The sequence below is a fragment of the Oncorhynchus mykiss genome, chromosome 30 (genome assembly GCF_057628025.1).
Source record: "Oncorhynchus mykiss isolate SJ-2025 chromosome 30, ASM5762802v1, whole genome shotgun sequence".
NCBI classification, from domain to species: Eukaryota; Metazoa; Chordata; class Actinopteri; order Salmoniformes; family Salmonidae; genus Oncorhynchus; species Oncorhynchus mykiss.
The window spans coordinates 24134136-24154894 of NC_143051.1; the positions used below are offsets into that span (position 1 = coordinate 24134136).

The 20759-nt window shown below is 42.6% G+C and overlaps 1 protein-coding gene across 12 annotated transcripts in view; it reads right to left on the reverse strand.

The window, feature by feature from the left end:
• Positions 1-20242, reverse strand: part of septin7a (septin 7a) — a 43926-nt gene extending 23684 nt beyond the window's left edge. For 4 of the 12 annotated variants that reach the window (XM_090227869.1, XM_090227867.1, XM_090227870.1 and 1 more), the window contains exons 1-3: positions 11687-11789; positions 10881-11031; positions 2471-2577 (exon numbers count right to left, since the gene is read on the reverse strand). Coding sequence is in view for 8 of the 12 variants with exons in the window: in XM_090227871.1 (XP_090083997.1) it covers positions 2471-2577; positions 11687-11789; positions 19197-19201; positions 19994-20048 (270 nt within the window). In the remaining 4 variants the exon portion in view is untranslated. Of the gene's footprint in view, positions 1-2470; positions 2578-10880; positions 11032-11686; positions 11826-19196; positions 19202-19321; positions 19324-19993 lie in introns of those variants that run through there. The other 8 variants (XM_090227862.1, XM_090227861.1, XM_090227866.1 and 5 more) reach the window with 6 other exon arrangements.
• Between the last annotated feature and the right edge of the window lie 517 nt (positions 20243-20759).

Here is a 20759-nt window from a genome sequence, read left to right on the forward strand (position 1 = left end):
CTGGCATGTACACAACATTACAAACGCTCATCCAATGACAAATCATACTCCTATTGAGAACCCTTCAAGCCAGGTAGAATATGGGACTAATAATGATCTGTCATCGGATAGGTGTGGTGTCATAATATTATGAGGAACTATTTGTTTGTGTGTGCATATACACGCGTGTCTTCAGAGGCATGTTGGCCAGCTCTGATAAAAGAGACCCATGTTTTATCACCCGTTCAATCACAGGAAAGTCTGTTTGGAGCGCCCCTCTGTGCTGTGATGCACGTGCATAGCCAATCCAATGGTGTTCACACACACACTGCAGGCTGTTTATGGCTTTCAACACCAGGAATTGGCCTGGAGGCCATACTTGACATTAAATGAGATCCAACGACAGACAGAGCTTGTGTGTGTGTGTGTGTGTGAGTTAGGGAACTCATTCAGGCAGCAGCAAGACGAATAGAATAAACCAAAAGGATGGGACATTTTTGGGAAGCCTCTTAACTATACATTAGGCTCATTAAAACAGATAGCCAGCTCTCTCAGCAAAACTGACATTTACAAATAGGTGTATGCAGTAGTGTAGACATGTTGCAAATCAACTATGTGATGTTTTACAGACACTTGTTTCACAGACGTTTGAATATTCCATATACAGAAACATGGCAGTGTCAGTGATAAAACTGGACGGGAGACGACAAGTATTTCTCAACGTGTGGGCAAATAGAGTAGGAGGGACCATCTATAAAATCACTAATACCATTCATATCCCACTGTCAATACCACTACCACTATACCAGTAGAAAAACCCTGGTTTGGACCAGTGTAGGTGAATCCATAATCCTACACAAAAATATTAAATCTCTCAACCATTTCACTGCTTCAATGAAAAATGGCATTGTGAGTGCGTGTGTGGTCTGGTTGGTTGTAAACTGATTTCCCAGATCTCTTGTTTAAAAAATGACTTGTGTCATGCACAAAGTAGATGTGCTAACCGACTTGCCAACACTATAGTTTGTTAACAAGAAATTTGTGGAGTGTTTGAAAAACGAGTTAAGGATTCCAACCTAAGTGTATGTAAACTTCCGACTTCAACTGTATATATAAAACTGTTTGGTTTCTTTGACATTGAGGCTGAGCTACAACCTAAAAAAATAGACTTTGCTTGGGAAGTTAAGCTATTCACTTTCTGTACAATAGAAGATGTTTAAACCCAGACAGCTTTAAGAGAAACACTTGTGACCATGACTCGTTGGGTTAAACCACAGAAGAATAGTAGCCAGCAGTTAAATCTTACATTTTTTCTGCGTTGGTAGGCCTACTTTGTCTGGGGTGGAAAGGTAGGCCTAACTTTTGAAAGTATCATGCTCAGTCAGATTCCTAATGACATCTCAGATTTAATTATTTGCAAACAGGGATAGTTTCGTTGCAAACAAGGCACACTAATTTGGCATTGGAGAAATATGGTCAGTCCCTTGATGGGAGACCAGATTCTGCTGGAAGTGGTGTTGGGGGGCCAGTAGGAGGCACCCTTTCCTCTGGTCTAAAACAAAATATCCCAATGCCCCAAGGCCGTGATTGGGGACATTGCCCTGTGTAGGGTGCCGTCTTTCGGATGGGACGTTAAACGGGTGTCCTGACTCTGAGGTCATTAAAGATCCCATGGCACTTGTCGTAAGAGTAGGGGTGTTAACCCTATTGACCTGGCTAAATTCCCAATCTGGCCTTCATACCATCATTGCCACCTAATCATTCCCAGTTTACAATTGGCTTATTCATCCCCTTCCTCTCCCCTGTAACTATTCCCCAGGTCCTTGCTGTAAATGAAAATGATGTTCCCAGTCAACTTACCGTGTGAAATAAGACAGACCCATCTTTGTTCATTCTAGGCCTGTAATTCCAGTAATGTGTGTGGTATTAAAAAAAGATTCTGCTAATATGTAAAATGACATAGAATTGCATGAAATGTTTTTAAAAAGGCAATTTCTAGGAGAGCAGGTATGAAGTGGAGGGAGGGCCAGGGCTGTGACATTAACGACCCAAAACAACACAGAAAGGGCTGGGTGGGAGCTGGCTGGGGCACATCAGATAATTTACCAGAGAAGAGCAGGCCATGTGTGTCCAAAAGAGGAACTTATGGGTAAGTCAGACAGGATGGAGACACGTTACCTAGCTACCACCCTGCACTTAAAGCAACAGAAAGGGGAAACAGTTTTTTTAATGTGGCGAGTGAGCTGAAATATTTATCCTTTGGGAAAAGATCAGTCATTTCCATTTAGAGGCGGGAGAGACGGTATCTACTAATCTGTTACAAAAGGGACAGAAGTATGTTTTCTCCTAGAGAGAAACACAAGTGGGGTGTTGAGAATGAGTTGAAGCTATGGTGCAACATATAATGAATAGTTTATTCCTTGCGTTTCTATCTGCTCCCATTCAAATATACCATGAATAAATCAAATAGATGGGGCATCTTAGTGTTTACCTGTACAGTCTTCTTGATTCTGTGGGAGGGACCAGGGTATTCAGGAGAATACAAGTCTGTCAGGAAGAGGGAATTGATCAGTGTAGACTTCCCCAAACCAGATTCACCTAGAGAAAGGGGGGGGGGGGGGGGGGGGGCAAAGAGAGAGGTAGAAAGATTACATTTCACACCGTTTTTCTAATCCTTGTTCACACCAGACCGAGTGGCAACATGACAATCTCGAGATGCCCTCCCAATTTTTAGAATTCTTTAAATGTTTCACATTAAAAAATTTTTTAACAGGAAATAAAACCACTTGAGCTGCCTCAACTGATGTAACAAGCATTAAGTCAAGTCAACTTTTATTATTAGTCATATGTGAAGGATACACATGGTATACACCATCCAACAAAATGCTTACTTGCAGATTCCTTCTTGATGCAACAAGAAATAAAAGATAATACAAACAAAGTAAATGGCACAGTAGAATAGAATAAACATTTTATCATAAGTATTATACAGGAAGGCACGATTTATAGTCAATATTTACACTTGTAAATTGTGCCGTGTTTAAATGTAATATGCGATGGAGAGAAGGAGAGAGACAGGCGAGGGAGGGAGGGTGGGCTGAATATCTTTCCCCCCAGTCAAATTATTTTCCTGTCTGCATTTCAGGAATCTAAATCAGAGATTATTCTGATGAGGGAAGCCTAGGGATGGCAAAGTCATCATACTGTTACAGTGACTAAGTCTAACCACAAACTATTTAGGGAATTTGTCTTGGATACAATAACAGTTCAACTTAATTTTGTGTCTCCCTTTCCAACATGCTGTATATTGAGACTATATCCAACCCTTTTCCATGATTTTAATTGACTTAGTGTATTTCAATGAACATTCCCAAATATTTGTTCCATAGTACTCTCATTCAATAATATGCTCTGGAATTTGTATATGGGCTACATTTTCCTTCAACGTCTGTCAGATTTTCAGAGAACAATCCCAGGTGCCTCCTTATGTCTGGGTAACCCAACGCCTTTAACAGTATACATAGCAACGGTTGGCATGGGGACGGGGGCAATGAGAGCGGCTGAACAATGGGAGCTGTGTGATGAAGGGGGCGGGTCTGGAGTCACATGCTGGGCTGGCACAGGACCGCATCACACTGCTGCTGCGTGCACCAACCGTACTGCCCCTGCCCCGCGTTTTTCCTGACCTTTAGAAGAGTGGTTAGGCCCAGCCTCCAACAACTCACTACTGCCAATTAACCAGCCAATGAACACTTGTGTGCAGGGAAAGAGAGTGAGAGCGAGAAAGAGGCAGAGATGGAGAGAGCAAGAGAGACACCATACAAAGGAGAGCACTCTTTCGCTCTCCATCCCTCAAAGAAGCTCTCTCTACACACTCTTTCACATGGTAAATGTGTCCTGCAAGGGCTACAGCCACACTGACCTCACAATAACGGAAATGTTCTAGAGGTTGGGCTGTTGAGGAACAACGTGGATAATTCTTCAGGACGGAAGTCAGGATTTAGGGCCTACTCCCCTCACCGAGAGCTGGCTGGAGAATGATGGAAGGTGGGGAGGGGACGTGTTGCGGTCTTGTGAAAACAGCTGGCTGAAATACGCCGGTCTTGAAAATGTCAGCTTGCATTAGGGAAACCATAAGCTGACAGAATGGCAGACCCAAGCGGATTCAGCCTTCAGTGTCTGTGAAGCTGGTCCAATACAGATTCAGATTCAGCAGCATTGATGGGCAGAGAGAAAGGAAGCTTAGCTCTATGGCCACATAGAAGACAGGAGCTAGAACACTACACATCTCTCTGGGTGGGAGGATGGAGTGAGGGATAGAGAGAAAGAAGGGAACGGGAGGGATGGAGCAAAGAGGGGGATGGCGGGATACCAGAAAGCAAGTCGTCTATTCAGACTTCAGAGCTGGGTCTGCTTGTTTTCTGAGGAGAGAGAGGGAGAGAGTGATAGATGAAGAAAGGATGGGAAAGAGGGTGAGGGGGGATATCAAAGCTGATATAAGCTATTCAGAGCTTGAGTTGCAGAATTTGTTTGCAGAGTAGGCCTCAGAGAAAGGCCTCTTAAATCCCTATGGCCATGGAAATGAGAATTGGGATTTCCCTACACTGGGCTATAGCTGGGGCCTGGGAAGGGATCTCCCTGCACTAGGATGGGATCCTCCGCAGTGGTGACAGGGAAAACCGGAGAGCAGTTAGCATGGATGCTACTGTTTTAGCCTAACCCCCCAACGCAAAATGTGTCATCGTTTGAAAACCAGTCAATTGATTATCTATCTACAAAGGGCAATGGAAGACTTAGCCTTGAAGCACTGCAGTTTTTGTAACGATGTGACAGATCTGACACATTAACAGTATTAGGTGAATCCTCTGATTGTACAGCTAGATCTGGATGCTATGCTGGTTTATGTGACCTGGACCTAGAAATTAGCATTCAAGTGCCACCAGACCAGAGCATGACCCTCTCAGTGCAGCCCTGCCTGGCGCGTCCCCGCCAGTGGCACTCCTTGGTCAGCAACCAACCCAGCCAGCAGTATACTTCCTTTAAAGGAAATTTCCAGCAGCTGTGTCAACCATGGAGGCTTATTCAGAGGAACTTCACCCTGCTCTGCGTGCATGGAGAGAGGAGCTTCCTGGGGCGGGGGAAGCAGGAAAAGTGTGGATTGCAGAGGGGGAGGGGAGACAGTTTGTTAGTTCATTTGACGGCGCTGCCTTCTACTGCATTGACACGGGACAGAAAATACACTGACTGCTGAAATTAAAAGTGCTTCTGATACTGGCTGAGGTAACCCTGCTTTCACTGTATTTAACATTCAGGTAAAGTATGTCTCAGATGATAGCGCGTGTGTGTGTTGAAAAATTGGATTTTCCCTTCAAATAGGGAACAGGAAAAAAGACGATAAAACTTTATAAGTCTGGCTAGCACGTGACAATACTCTTTAAATATCTTCTGGCAAACCCATCAATTTCCTTTAACGAGCCAGTGTGCAAGTCAAATCCTACTTGTTAGTCGGGGACATAGTTTCCAGAGAAGATAAATACTTAAATGCATTAAAAAGTGTGTCAACGAAGGGCAACCACAATGAGCTGAACTACGGCTGCCTGCGGTGCAGTAGCCATTCTGGCCAAGATCAAGGTCAAACATGGTAAATCATTAGCAAATATTGACTTTTTCCGATGGATGCAAACATCTGACTGCTGTGGCCCACTTTCACTGACTTGGGCTGCTGACAATCAGTTCTGACCAAGAGAGTCTAAAGCCTGTCGCATGCTTGCTTTCCAGTCGAAACAGTTCACACATATGACAATTGTGTGACGTTTTTGTTCATTTTAGTGTTCGGCAGTTTTGGGGGGGGCTGTTCGTGCACACAACTTTTTCACTTGAGGCAAGTCGAAGTTCAGTAGCCGAAATCTATGCCTCTGTTGGTGATTGGTCAACAGTACTACTCCTAGGAGTAGGAACTATGGATGGGATTCTTCAATGAAATGCTTGTTGTCATTCAACGAGATACTGGTTTTCATGCGCCTTTTTCCCCCCACTTGAGAAATACTGCAACAAACATCTCTGATGTAAAATTGCTCAACTAAGACCCCCCCTAAAAAAGTCCAAATTTAATTACAGATACTCTTTTCTCCCAAATTTCGTTATGTCCAAGTGGTAGTTAGTCTTGTCTCATTACTGCAACTCCCATATGGACTTCGGAGAGGCGAAGGTCAAGAACCATGCCTCCTACGAAACACGACCCTGCCAAGCCGCACTGCTTCTTGACACACTGCTCGCTTAACCTGGAAGCCAGCCGCACCAATGTGTCGGCGGAAACACTGTCCAGCTGGCGACCGAAGTCAGCTTGCAGGCACCACAAGGAGTCGCTAGAGTGTAATGGGACGAGGAAATCCCGGCCGGCCAAACCCTCCCCTAAACCCAGACGACACCGGGCCAATTGTGCGCCACCACTTGGGAGGCCTAATTACAGATTTCTTGATTTATCTTTGATTCATTTTCAATATTTTGAGGAAGTGTATACTGGCTGTTGTTCAAAAAGGCTTTACAGCGAAAGCACCACAAACGATTATGTTAGGTCACCACCAAGTCACAGAAAAACACAGCCATTTTTCCAGCCAAAGAGAGGAGTCACAAAAAGCATAAATATAGATACAATTAATCACTACCCTTTGATGATCATCAGATGACCCTCATAGGACTTCATGTTACACAATGCATGTATGTTTTGTTCGGTAAAGTTCATATTTATATCCAAAAATCTTAGTTTACATTGGCGTGTTATGTGCAGTAGTTCTTAAATATGAGGTGATTTTGCAGAGAGCCACATCAATTTACATTGATAAAAGATAAAACTATTATACATGGAACTTCTCCTTAATGCAACCGCTGTGTCAGATTTCAAAAAAACTTTACGGAAAAAGCATACCATGCAATAATCTGAGTACGGCACTCAGAGACCAAAACCGCCAAAGAGATATCCGCCATGTTGTGGAGTCAACATTAGTCAGAAATAGCATTATAAATATTACCTTACCTTTGATGATCTTCATCAGAATGCACTCCCAGGAATCCCAGTTCCACAATAAATGTTTGATTTGTTCGATAAAGTTCATAATTTATGTCCAAATACCTCCTTTTGTTAGGGCGTTTGGTAAAGAAATCCAAATGCACGTTCAAGTCCAGCCGAAAGGTCAGACGAAAAGTCCAAAAAGTTATATTACAGGTCGTAGAAACATGTCAAACGAAGTATAGAATCAATCTTTAGGATGTTTTTATCATAAATATTCAATAATGTTCCAACCGGAGAATTCCTTTGTCTGTAGAAAAGCAATGGAACGCAAGCTAACTTTCACATGACCGCGCGTCACGAGCTTGTGGCAATCTGCCAGACACCTGGCTCAATCCCCTCTCATTCGGGCCCCCTTCACAGTAGAAGCATCAAACAAGGTTCTAAAGACTGTTGACATCTAGTGGAAGCCTTAGGAAGTGCAAAATGACCCCACAGACACTATGTCGGAATGGCAATGAGTTGAAAAACTACAAACCTCAGATTTCCCACTTCCTGGTTGGATTTTTCTAAGGTTTTCACCTGCCATAGGAGTTCTGTTATACTCATGACATCATTTAAACAGTTTTAGAAAATTCAGAGTGTTTTCTATCCAAATATACTAATTATATACATATTCTAGCTTTTATGGCTGAGTAGCAGGCCGTTGACTCTGGGCACCTTATTCATCCAAGCTACTCAATACTGCCCCCCAGTCACCAAGAAGTTAAAGAAGTATGCGAGACGTTAAACCTAGTATACGGGCACCTTTAAAATACTTTGGCACACTTCACATTGCAACCAGGGACATTACATGAGTTCTCTGGTAATTAAGAAAACACACAGAGCGAAGCAGCAGAGTAAACAACATGCACTACTATCAGACAATGCATCTCCTACAGCATGACATGAGCTCAGCTTCAATTACCCTGCCATTGTAATTACATGCTCAAGACAAAATTGAACCTATAACTGTCTTTTTCCTGCGAGCGCAGCAGAGGGGAAATTCCAGGGAGAGACCACTTGAATGCTTCTCAACTCTACTCAGACTGACAGCAGTGAGTCTGGAATAACAGGCAGGCATTCCCCCTTTTCTCCTCCTCCCTCATTATTTATCTTGCTCCCACTCTCCTGGCCCCGGGGCAGGTGGGCATGAGTTGACTCAACAGCCCGCAGCCAACCACAAGGCCAGGGGACAGAAAATGACCTCACTAGGGTGTTCACAGCCATTTCCTGTACAACCAAGTTTGGTACAGTGCCTTCAGAAAGTATTCATACCCCTTGACTTATTCCACATTTTGTGGTGTTACAGCCCAAATTCAAAATGGATGACATTGCTTTTCTTTTGTTCTACCCACCTACACACAAAACCCCATAATGACAACATGAAAACATGTTTTTAGAAATGTGTGCAAATTTATTGAAAATGAAATACAGAAATCTTATTCACACCCCTCAGTGAATAAATGTTAGAATCACCTTTGGCAACAATTACAGCTGTGAGTCTTACAGGGTAAGTCTAAGAGCTTTACACACCTGGATTGTAAAATATTTGCACATTATTCCATTTTCAAGTTCTGTCAAGTTGATTGTTGATCATTGCTAAAGACAGCCATTTTCAAGTCAAGCCATTGATTGTCAAGGCGATTTCAGTCAAAACTGTACAACATTCAATGTCGTCTTGGTAAGCAACTCCAGTGTATATTTGCCCTTGTGTTTTAGGTTATTGTCCAGCTGAAAGGTGAATTTGTCTCCCAGTGTCTGTTGGAAAGCAGAAAACCAGGTTTTCCTCAGATTTTGCCTGTGTTTACCTCTATTCTGTTTCTTTTTATCCTTAAAAAAAAAAAGTCCTTGCCGATGACCAACACACCCATAACATGATGCAGCCACCACCATGCTTGAAAATATGAAGTGTTACTCAGTGATGTGTAGTGTTTGCCCTAAGCATAAAGCTTTCTATTCAGGACATAAGGTTCATAAGGCATCCTTCTATTCACTCTGTCATTTAGTTCTCTTTTCCAAATGTTTTGCAGTTTTACTTCAGTGCCTTATTGCAAACAGGCATCCTTTTTTGGACTGTCAATTAGGAGGTTAGTATTGTGGAGTAACTACAATGTTTTTGATTCATAAATCAGTTTTATCCCATCACAGCAACTCTGTTTTAAAGTCACCACTGGGTGTATTGATACACCATCCAAGTGTAATTAATAACTGCACCATGCTCAAAGGGATATTCAGTGTCTTTTTTCTTTCTTTTTCCCCCTCTTCCAAATAGGTGCCATTCTTTGTGAGGCATTGAAAAACCTCCCTGGTCTTTGTGGTAAAATGTGTTTGAAATTCACTGCTCTACTGAGAGACCTTACAGACAATTGAATATGTGGGATACAGAGATGAGGTAGTCATTCATACAGTTGAAGTCGGAAGTTTACATACACTTAGGTTGGAGTCAATAAAACTTTTTTCAACCACTCCACAAATTTCTTGTTAACAAACTATAGTTTTGGCAAGTCGGTTAGGACATCTACTTTGTGCATGACAAGTAATTTTCCCAACAATTGTTAACATAATTAATATAATTCACTGTATCACAATTACAGTGGGTCAGAAGTTTACATAAGCTAAATTGACTGTGCCTTTTAAACAGCTTGGATAATTCCAGAAAATGATGTCATGGCTCTAGAAGTTTCAGATAAATTATGTAAATTAGCCTGAGTCAATAGGAGGTGTATCTGTGGATTTAATTCAAGGCCTACCTTCAAACTCAGTGCCTCTTCACTTGACATCATGGGAAAATCAAAAGAATTTAGCAAATATCTCAGAAAAATTGTAGACCTCCACAAGATGCTGGAAGAAACAGGTACAAAAGTATCTATATCCACAGAAAAACCGAGTCCTATATCAACATAACCTGAAAGGCCTCTCAGCAAGGAAGAAGCTACTGCTCCAAAACTGCTCCAAAACCGTGAAGCACGGGGGTGGCAGCATCATGTTGTGGGGGTGCTTTGCTGCAGGAGGGGCTGGTGCACTTCACAAAATAGATGGCATCATGAGGGAGGGAAATTATATGGATATATTGAAGCAACATCAAGACATCAGTTAAAGCTTGGTCGCAAATGGGTCTTCCAAATGGACAATGACCCCAAGCATACTTCCAAAGTTGTGGCAGAATGGCTTAAGAACAACAAAGTCAAGGTATTGGAGTGGCCATCACAAAGCACTGACCTCAATCCTATACAAAATTTGTGGGCAGAGCTGAAAAAGCATGTGCGAGAAAGGAGGCCTACAAACCTGACTCAGTTACACCAGCTCTGTCAGGAGGAATGGGACAAAATTCATCCAACTTATTGTGGGAAGCTTGTGAAAGGCTCCCTGAAACATTTGACCCAAGTTAAACTATTTAAAGGCAATGCTACCAAATACTAATTGAGTGTATGTAAACTTCTGACCTACTGGGAATGTGAAATAAATCACTCTCCACTATTATTCTGACATTTCACATTCTTAAAATAGAGTGGTGAGCCTAACTGACCTAAGACAGGGAATTCTTACTAAATGTCTAAGGACTAAATGTCAGGAATTGTGAAAAACTGAGTTTAAATGTATTTGGCTAAGATGTATGTAAACTTCCAACTTCAATTGTACATGCAACTTATGTGACTTGTGCAGCAACTTTTTGCTATAACAACAGGGTTGAATACGTTTTGACAAGACATTTCAGCATTTTTCATTACATTTGTAAACATTACTAAAAGCATAATTGACACACAATCTCAATTTAATCCATTTAAAATTCAGGCTGTAGCAACAAAATGTGGAAAAAGTCAAGTGTTGTGAATACTTTCTGAAGGCACTGTACCTCTAGGCAGGACTTATGGAACAGAGAGGACGGAGTGGAGAATGGCAGGGATGTAACGGTGCCTACACCCTGTGTCTCTTTCCCTCTATCCCTCGCTCTCTTCAGATGTTCAGGCTCCAACTCTGGCTGCATGAATGGAATTACAGGAAACCTTCCACCCACAATCCAAAAGGCACATTATACACACACCTCAAACACCACACACCGACACAAATGTACAAACACATTCCACAGTATGGGTGAAATAAACCCTGCCTACCCTCCACTGCTCAAGCACATTTGTTTTAAATATGGTTTCTTCAAGTCCCGCTTTACATGCAAGACAAATTATCCCAACGCAACAGAAAGCATCGCTAATGCATTTTAACAGCCAGCTGCCAGCACTACGGCATGACAAGATTCCTGACTGTAAAATTGAACATAGACATGAACGTCTATGGCCATGTGTAGGCTATATTACATATCCACATACATTTCTTACACAGATGTGTCCGCATCTTTCGAACAGAGACGGCACCCTATTCCCCATACTAACCTACTTTTGATCAGCGCTCTATGGACCCTGGTCAAAAGTAGTGCACTACATAGGGATTACGGTGCCATTTGGGACACAGACGGAGCCTCTAACAGTCATTTTCATGCATACTTCACTGATCCATACAATAATATGCAAACAGCTTTTTACACAGCAGTAAAATCTCCATCTGTTTTCCCAGATGAATACCGGGTTCTTTTTTCTGTTCTTTTGGAGTCTTACTTGGAAAAGAGCGGGAGACGTAAAATAGGATGCAAAGATCTCTACTCACCCACAACCATGAGAGTGAACTCGAAGCCTCTCTTGACAGACTTTCTGTACACTTGGTTTGGGAGATTGGCAAAGCCCACATAACCTTCCAGAAGCTTCTGTTGCTGTAGACCAAAACATCAGTTAATGCTTTTCCCCAACTGTCCAGGCAGGTAACAAGGCTAAACAAAAGTCTGGTTACCAACACTGTTGACTTATTGCTTCAGTAGCTGGGATATCACCTGCCTATAAAAACTGATGACTTGACAGGTTCTCGAAACAGCAACATGGACAATTTGTTGAATAGAATTCAATCATTCATCAGATAATTAAATGTTTATGCCCAATCTAACATTCTTAAACTATACATAGACAAAAGTATGTGGACACCTTCAAATTAGTGGTTTTGGTTAATTCAGCCACACCCATTGCTGACAGGTGTATAAAATCAAGAACACAGCCATGCAATCTCCATAGACAAACATTGACAGTAGAATGGCCTTACTGAAGAGCTCAGAGACTTTCAACATGGCACCGTCATAGGATGACGCATTTCCAAAAGGCAGTGTCAAATTTCTACCCTGCTAGGGCTGCCATGGTCAACTATAAGTGCTGTTATTGTGAAATGGAAACGTCTAGAAGCAACAACGACTCAGCCTCGAAGTGGTAGCCCACACAAGCTCACAGAACGGGAACGCCGAGTGCTGACGGGAGTAGTGCGTAAAAATCATCTGTCCTCTACAGAGTTCCAAACTGCCTCTGGAAGCAACATCAAACCGTTCTTGTGCTGTCGGGAGCTTCATAAAATGTGTTTTCATGGCCGAGCAACCGTACACAAGCCTAAGATAACCATTCACAAAGCCAAGAGTCAGCTGGAATGGTGTAAAGCTCGCCGCCATTAGACTGGAGCAGTGGAAACACATTCTCTGGAATGATGAATCACGCGTCACCATCTGGCAGTCCGACAGACTAATCTGGGTTTGGCGGATGCCAGGAGAACACCACCTACCCCAATACATAGTGCCAACTGTAAAGTTTGGTGGAGGAGGAATAATGGTCTGGGACTGTTTTTCATGGTTCGGGCGGACATTTTTACATTTAAGTTATTTTGCAGACGTTCTTTTCCAGAGCGAGTGAGTGAAAATCTTTATGCTGCAGCATACAATGACAATCTAGATTCTGTGCTTCCAACTTTGTGGCAACAGTCTGGGGAAGGCCCTTTCCTGTTTCAGTATGACAATGCCCCTCGTGCACAAAGCGAGGTCGATACAGAAACGGTTTGTCGAGATCGGTGTGGAAGAACTTGACTGGCCTGCACAGAGCCCTGACCTCACTAATGTGCTTGTGGCTGAATGGAAGCAAGTCCCCGCAGCAATCTTCCAACATCTGGTGGAAAGCCTTCCCAGAAGGGTGAAGGCTGTTATAGCAGCAAAGGGGGACCAACTCCATATTAATGCCCATCATTTTGGAAAGAGATGTTTGACAAGCAGGTGTCCACATATACTTTTGTTCATGTTGTGTCTCTTAACATTGTCAAATAAGTAAATATTATAGCCTAAATGTACAGTGGTAATCGTTAGGTACTCAGTCACAATAATACTTACAGCTGGTTTGGAGAGTGTGCAGGTCAAGATGGTTGACAGTGAGGTGGTGGTGGATGAGAGGAGATGCAGAATGATTCACAGACCACGGTAGACAGGTGGAGCACCACACCATAAAAAAAAAAATTAAAAGTGAAATACAGTATATCAGTTAAGACAAATGAGTCCATCATCCATCTTGTGTCAGAATAACACATTCATGCCTGCGGATAAAAGCCCTGACGCACTCTCAGGTGTCAATCACACCTGATAGGTCTTGCTTCTATATTTTGCCTATAGCACTCAATCAGAACAGCAGATGTGTGGTGGTGGTACACATCATTTTGGTTTGCTTGGTTAATGCTAGTTCCTGCATCTCTTTCACCAAAAATGTAATTTCTATCAAATAACTAGGAGTATAACCATTCTTTTCCCACTCAGTTTCTTCATTCTATTTGAAGAGATGTTACCAATGTTTTATTGGGCTGGGTTATTTGTAGTCAAACCCACGCATAAACATCTCAGACAGACAGACACACATACACAGTACCGTTCATAAGTTTGGGGTCACTTAGAAAATGTCCTTGTCTTTGAAAGAAAAGCACATTTTTGTCCATTAAAATCACATCAAATTGATCAGAAATAGAGTGTAGACATTGTTAATGTTGTAAATTACTATTGTAGCTGGAAACGGCAGATGTTTTATGCCGTATTTACATAGGCGTACAGAGTCTCAACGTCAAAGGTGAAGAGGCGACTCCGGGATGCTGGCTTTCTAGGCAAGAGTTCTTCTCTCCAGTGTCTCTTCTTTTGCCCATCTTAAATATATTTTATTTTTATTGGCCAGTCTGAAATATGGCTTTTTCTTTGCAACTCTGACTAGCTGACACACTCCAGCCACATGAGATCTAGCATTGTCTTGCATTAGGAGGAACCCAGGGCCAACCGCACCAGCATATGGTCTCACAAGGGGTCTGAGGATCTCATCTCGGTACCTAATGACAGACAGGCTACCTCTGGCGAGCACATGGAGGGCTGTGCGGCCCCCCAAAGAAATGCCACCCCACACCATGACTGACACTCCGCCAAACCGGTCATGCTGGAGGATGTTGCAGGCAGCAGAACGTTCTCCACGGCGTCTCCAGACTGTCACGTCTGTCACATGTGCTCAGTGAAGAGCACAGGGCGCCAGTGGCGAATTTGCCAATCTTGGTGTTCTCTGGCAAATGCCAAACGTCCTGCACGGTGTTGGGCTGTAAGCACAACCCCCACCTGTGGACGTCGGGCCCTCATACCACCCTCATGGAGTCTGTTTCTGACCGTTTGAGCAGACACATGCACATTTGTGGCCTGCGGGAGGTCATTTTGTAGGGCTCTGGCAGTGCTCCTCCTGCTCCTCCTTGCACAAAGGCGGAGGTAGCGGTCCTGCTGCTGGGTTGTTGCCCTCCTCCACGTCTCCTGATGTACTGGCCTGTCTCCTGGTAGCGACTCCATGCTCTGGACACTACGCTGACAGACACAGCAAACCTACTTGCCACAGCTCGCATTGATGTGCCATCCTGGATGAGCTGAACTACCTGAGCCACTTGTGTGGGTTGTAGACTCCGTCTCATGCTACCACTAGAGTGAAAGCACCGCCAGCATTCAAAAGTGACCAAAACATCAGCCAGGAAGCATAGGAACTGGGAAGTGGCCTGTGGTCACCACCTGCAGAACCACTCCTTTATTGGGGGTGTCTTGCTAATTGCCTATAATTTCCACCTGTTGTCTATTCCATTTGCACAATAGCATGTGAAATTTATTGTCAATCAGTGTTGCTTCCTAAGTGGACAGTTTGATTTCACAGAAGTGTGATTGACTTGGAGTTACATTGTGTTGTTTAAGTGTTCCCTTTATTTTTTTGAGCAGTGTGTGTGTGTATATATATATATATATATATATATATATATATATATATATATATATATATAAAAGAGCGAGAGAGAGCGAGAGCGAAATGATGATAGTAGTTGTAGTACTGATGTAATGGTGAAGATGATCGTTAGAAGTTAGTTATAGTTTTATTTTCCATATTTAGATTTGTATATTTATTACATTACATTCTACTATTGACTGTTACCATTTTATTGTTATTATTGTATTTAATTGTATTATTATCAACTACCATTTCATATTATTTGTTATTGTTTATCATTTTATTACAATGTATATTGTATACATTGTTGCTTTGGCAATATTGACAATGTTTTTCATGCCAATAAAGCAGCTTGAATTTGAGAGAGAGTAAAACACGGAGATGGATCACAATTCATGACGAAACAGGATTTTAGCCTCAGATTATTTTACAGCTCCCTGGCTGCCAGTAAAGTGACATGAAAGACCCTCGGTAACGGGTCTTTACCTAAATACGATAGCAGCCATTACTGAAGAGGAGTGTGGGCTCAGAAGCTTAAAAAATGTCTCAGTTAAGAGAAGAAAAATAACATATTTGCCAACTGTAATGACACAGACAAGTTCAGGCTAAAGCAATAAGACAGACAATGATGCTTGTTATTCAGCACATCAGAGAGAGGAAAACACGGTCAACCTACCTAGCATTCAAATAGCCTAATCCTGCACTCCTACAGCTCACTTCAGACGGTCAGTTTTGTTGGAGTTACAACTCAAACTTCCTACAGTATTTTAGGTCTGTTTATGGGAGCTGTCATTGGTTAATCCCAGAGTTGAGGTGATGACGCATCCTTCAGTCATTTCACCGGCTAATGTGAAATGAGATCCAATTGGCTACCAGCCCACAGCTGTGAAATCCCATTGCCTGACAGCCCACAGGCCTCTTCACATGGCTTCCAGTGTTGGAGAGATTGACAAATAGCAAATCATCCCGAGTCAGTAGCTAGGCTCCATGTTTCAGTCCTCACACTAACAAAAAGCAATTTCCTACATGTTTTGTCTCTCAAACATTGTAGTGTAAAGCCATCAACATCAGGGTGGCAAGAATTTGAGCATTCACTCAGGTTTTCCCAGACCCAGACAGTTGGGCCAAAAATATTGAGATTATTATGCAGAGGAGCTGTTTTTGCCAGTAAAAGCACAGCTCAGAGCAGGAGGCTGTTCATTCCTCTACAGTTTTTCAGATCATTGGCTATTAAACGACTCACTTCCATAAGTGAGGATCTGCCCCACCTAGCCTTCACTCAAGCTCATCGTCTTTGAGGGTTATAAGTTGACAGATGTAGCCTACTGTAGCATGCCTCACCGCCCAAGCCACTTCCTCCTGTTGTCTGTCTGTCTGCTCTGGAGCAGAAGCGTCTGTCACGTATACAGTACAACTGTCAGTGGTGCCTGTCGCTGATCAGACAAATGGCAACCACTTCAGCACATAGCCGAGACAGCAGCATCATCATCATAATGTTGATCTCTTTGCTAGCTTGCACTGAGAAGAGAAATGTTTGATGTGCAAGTCAGAGCCAATAACAATGAGCCGTCCATACTTTTCCGTGAGTCCAAGGGGAGGGTCATAAAAGTTAGCCTCATCTTATGAAAAAAAGGAGTCAAATATAGGCTACATCTACCGCAGCTTCCTGACTCATATAGCAGGCATAAGAGGCTTGTTGACATATACTAAAGGAAGTCTGGTCTTCTTCAAGGCAACACCCATGATACATTTCCAATACCACTGTCAAGTTTGGAGAGAGAGCTTCCACCTAGGCCAGGATCACTGAGAGGGACATGTGGTGTGGTGGACATCTGTGTCTTGGCTGTTCACCTCAACCTTTCATAACAATTGCTTTAACAAAAGCCACTACATACCTCCAGGAAAGCAGCACTGCCTTCTCCTTTAGGCCTCCCCCTCCACCACTCTTCCCCATGCTTTTCAATGCACTGATAGCCTGATACAGTATGTTCCCACTCACATTGCTACATGGTCCCTTCAAGCAGAGTAGATTTGTTATTCTTCTTTGCTGGTGGTGGGTAAACTGCCAGAAGAGATGTGGTAGGATTAAGGCCAGTCTGCCTCAGAGAGCCCAAGGTTAGAAAGAGGTGTGTTAAGCTAACCCTAAAGCAAGGCCTAGCAGGTTAGCCTAGCACAGTAAACTGATATTGGCTTGCAAATACTAGAGGATACACAGAGAATGTTGTTCTGTGCTGCTTCAGAAAGTCTGACCCCTCCCATGACCTTTCTGCATCGTCCCAGACACTGGACTTACCGGTGTGTGTGTGTTTGTGTGTACAGTTTTTCCTTTCTCTCCATCAGAGTCTGTCTTGCATGCTATAGAGTGTCTTCATCACAGTCCATTTTATTTCTATACTGTAACTTAGGAATAATGTTAAGTCTGTAGGAGTAAGACAGTCCTGAGTGGTCTACATGGACGGTTGATCCATTCAGCCTTCACTAGTAGAGTGATGGGGGAGGAATCTATACAGTTACATATCAGGATATTATCTTTGACGATATATCGTATTGTTGACAATATTATTTGCGTGCTAGTTGTCTGTAACTGCACCAAAACTACAGTATTTTTCCTTCCTAGCTTGTTCTCAATCTTCTTTTTAAATAGGGAGATCCAGTTTGTTTTCAGTATTTTCATTTCTATGACTGATCAAAACTCGTTTTCTCAATGCTCTCTTTTGTCCCTCTTCAGCAGACATACGGGGAGCAATATGTTTGGAACATCAAATTGCAATATAGAATGGTAAGGATTGTACTACATACAGTATCGGCACCTAAGTATTATGACAATATTTGAGGTCCCTCGCAATTCCCAGCCCTACAACCTACCTGGTTCATCTGAGACTAAATTTCAATTCTCGCCCCATGAGTGGATACCATATCTCACACCAAAACAATGCTTTTACAATATTTGAGGGGGACTGAAAGAATATGATAGAAGAAGAATACAAAAATGTAGCTTTTATGGGAACCTAAACAAACTGATGTCTGTGACTGGACTGGACTCCTTCTGTTGTGTCACTGGGGACAATAGGTCATCACACTGAGGAAGGCTTGGCCTGTAGTGCATAGGAAACTGTCACGCATTCAATTGGCATTCAACCCAGAAATGCTCAGTTTCCAACAATTAACATGACAAAAATCTATTTTCCATACTCCTCGTTTAGAAGAGCCTGAGGATTTTTCAGAAAAGGACAAGCCCGATGGCATTTATCCTATGAATAGCAAAACACAGGTGTCACCGACACCCCTAGCCCTGACTGACACAACACTTATTAGGGAAAGGGGGATACTTAGTTGTACAACTGAATGCCTTCAACTGAAATGCGTCTTCCACATTTAACCCAACCTCTCTGAATCAGAGAGGTGCAGGGGGCTGCCTTAATCGACATCTACGTCTTCGGCGCCTGGGGAACAGTGGGTTAACTGCCTTGCTCAGGGGCGGAACGAAAGATTTGTACCTTGTCAGATCGGGATTCAATCCAGCAACCTTTCGGTTACTGGCCCAATGCTCTAACCACTAGGCTACCTTAGCCACAATAATGGAGAGATGGCAATTGTTCAATACCAACAGAGATATGGCGGGAAACTGCATTTATTTACTCAAGCTAAAGTAATAACATTGCATGCATTCCATAGCGACTGGAGAAAACATTTGAATGGCTAGGGTGAAGATCTATGACTGCCTCTACACTCACAGCAAGCCATTCCATGACAGATGCTACAGGTCACATGGAGGAATAACAGAGGCACAGTCACTCAGTCAGAGCATCCACCATGTGAGTACAGTAGCACAGTATGAATCCAGTCTCAAGTAAAGGACTAGGTTTTCTAAAAAAGTAGATACTGCAGTCATCCTACCCCACTCCGAGTAAAACATTTTGTTGATGCTCAATAGAACGTTTTTATTTGACATTTTGATACACTCAAATGATGTAGGTATCCAACTAGATGTTTGAGGAAGTTAGTAGATTCATAACTTTGCTGCAGGTTTCCCCCACACTGACTTTAGCATTGATTAAACTTATTTGAATTAACTATTGATTGTTTGACCAACACTGACATTTTACATCTAAAACCAAGCTAACATTAGCTACGTCGGCTTTTCAGAATAGCAGCCATTCACAGCTAGCAAGCAAACTGCGACGTCAACTATCCAGGCATCACAACCCACTAACTAGCTAGTTCGTGGCAAACGTGTTTATAACTAACCTCGTTCTATCTGTACTAGTAAGCCAACTTAGCTATGCAACGTTAGTTTTGTTAGCTACTGTAGGTAAGTTAATGTAGCTAGCTAGAAACGTAACGTTAGTTATGATGAGCCTTTGTTGGGGTTGCCAACTTCTCACAAGCACCACAACTGGCATCTGAAGTTGATCAGTTGACATTCTTCACACAGCATATCATTTGGCCAGTAACGTTAGTAGTCAACTTCTCTGGTTGAACCAGATAAATTGACTACTGGCCAAAGTATATGCTGTGTGAAGAATATCAACTTAACAACTTCACTGGTTGTATCTCAAAATGCTAGTTAGGTATCTACCTACTGTATCGTTAGCTAAGTTAGTTATCGTTTGCTAGTACTAGCCGACTCTGTGTCAGGGACCAAACACACTTCACAGTCGAACAAATACAGTTAATGCCACAGAGTACTCAGTCATTTTCGAGCTATCGTTGTTTTTCTAGTTAAGCACGTTAACTTACCTAACTAATTCTGGCAAGTTTTTTAGTAGCTAACGTTAGCTGACTACCCGGAGGACACAAACGATAGCAAGAGTTCCAGTATGAATTAACTTACCCATAATGTTGCCGTTCCCAGGCGCTTCACTAACGGACCTTTCACCGCTCGGCATTCCCTTCCACGAATTCACCTGAGACCACAGAACTGTAAAAGTCGTACGCAACTTAATTCACGTAAGACCAAAAATGTCCACTGTCTGCTTGACGTGAAGGAGACATAGAGATAGATAGAGAACTAGTACCGCAACAACAACAAAAAAAAAAAGCCTTATTCTTCTTCGGTGAGGTCTTATAGCGAACTACATACAAAAGGAGTACTGTCGCCGCCAACTGGACTGGGGGAAAAAAATGCACAAAAGAAACATCAATTCCACACAGGCAGTGCTATTTACCACCATTGGTAAAAATGACAGAACTGTCCACTTTCTTCACATTAAAAATGTCTGGGTACTGCTGGTGATACTCAGCCTGCGGTGTAGGCCTACCTACCCGGTTCATCTGAGGCTAAATTCCAAGTCTCTCACCATGAGTAGATACCATATTTCTCACACCAATCCAATGCTTTTAAAATCTTTGAGGGGGAGTGAGCGAATACGCTACAGGATGAATACAAAAAGGTTGCTTTTATGGGCACCTAAACAAACTCCTTCAGTGATATTTGATCTTTCTGCCCTTTTGACAACTTTCACATAGGAGACTCTCTCAACTTCCCTGATTTTAACAACCTCAGTCTCTTTCACCCAAATCGGGCATTCCAAGGATTTCGCTTCAGGTGCTCCACCCCAGTTACAAGGCTTTGCTCCTTGGCCATTCTCTTCTACTAA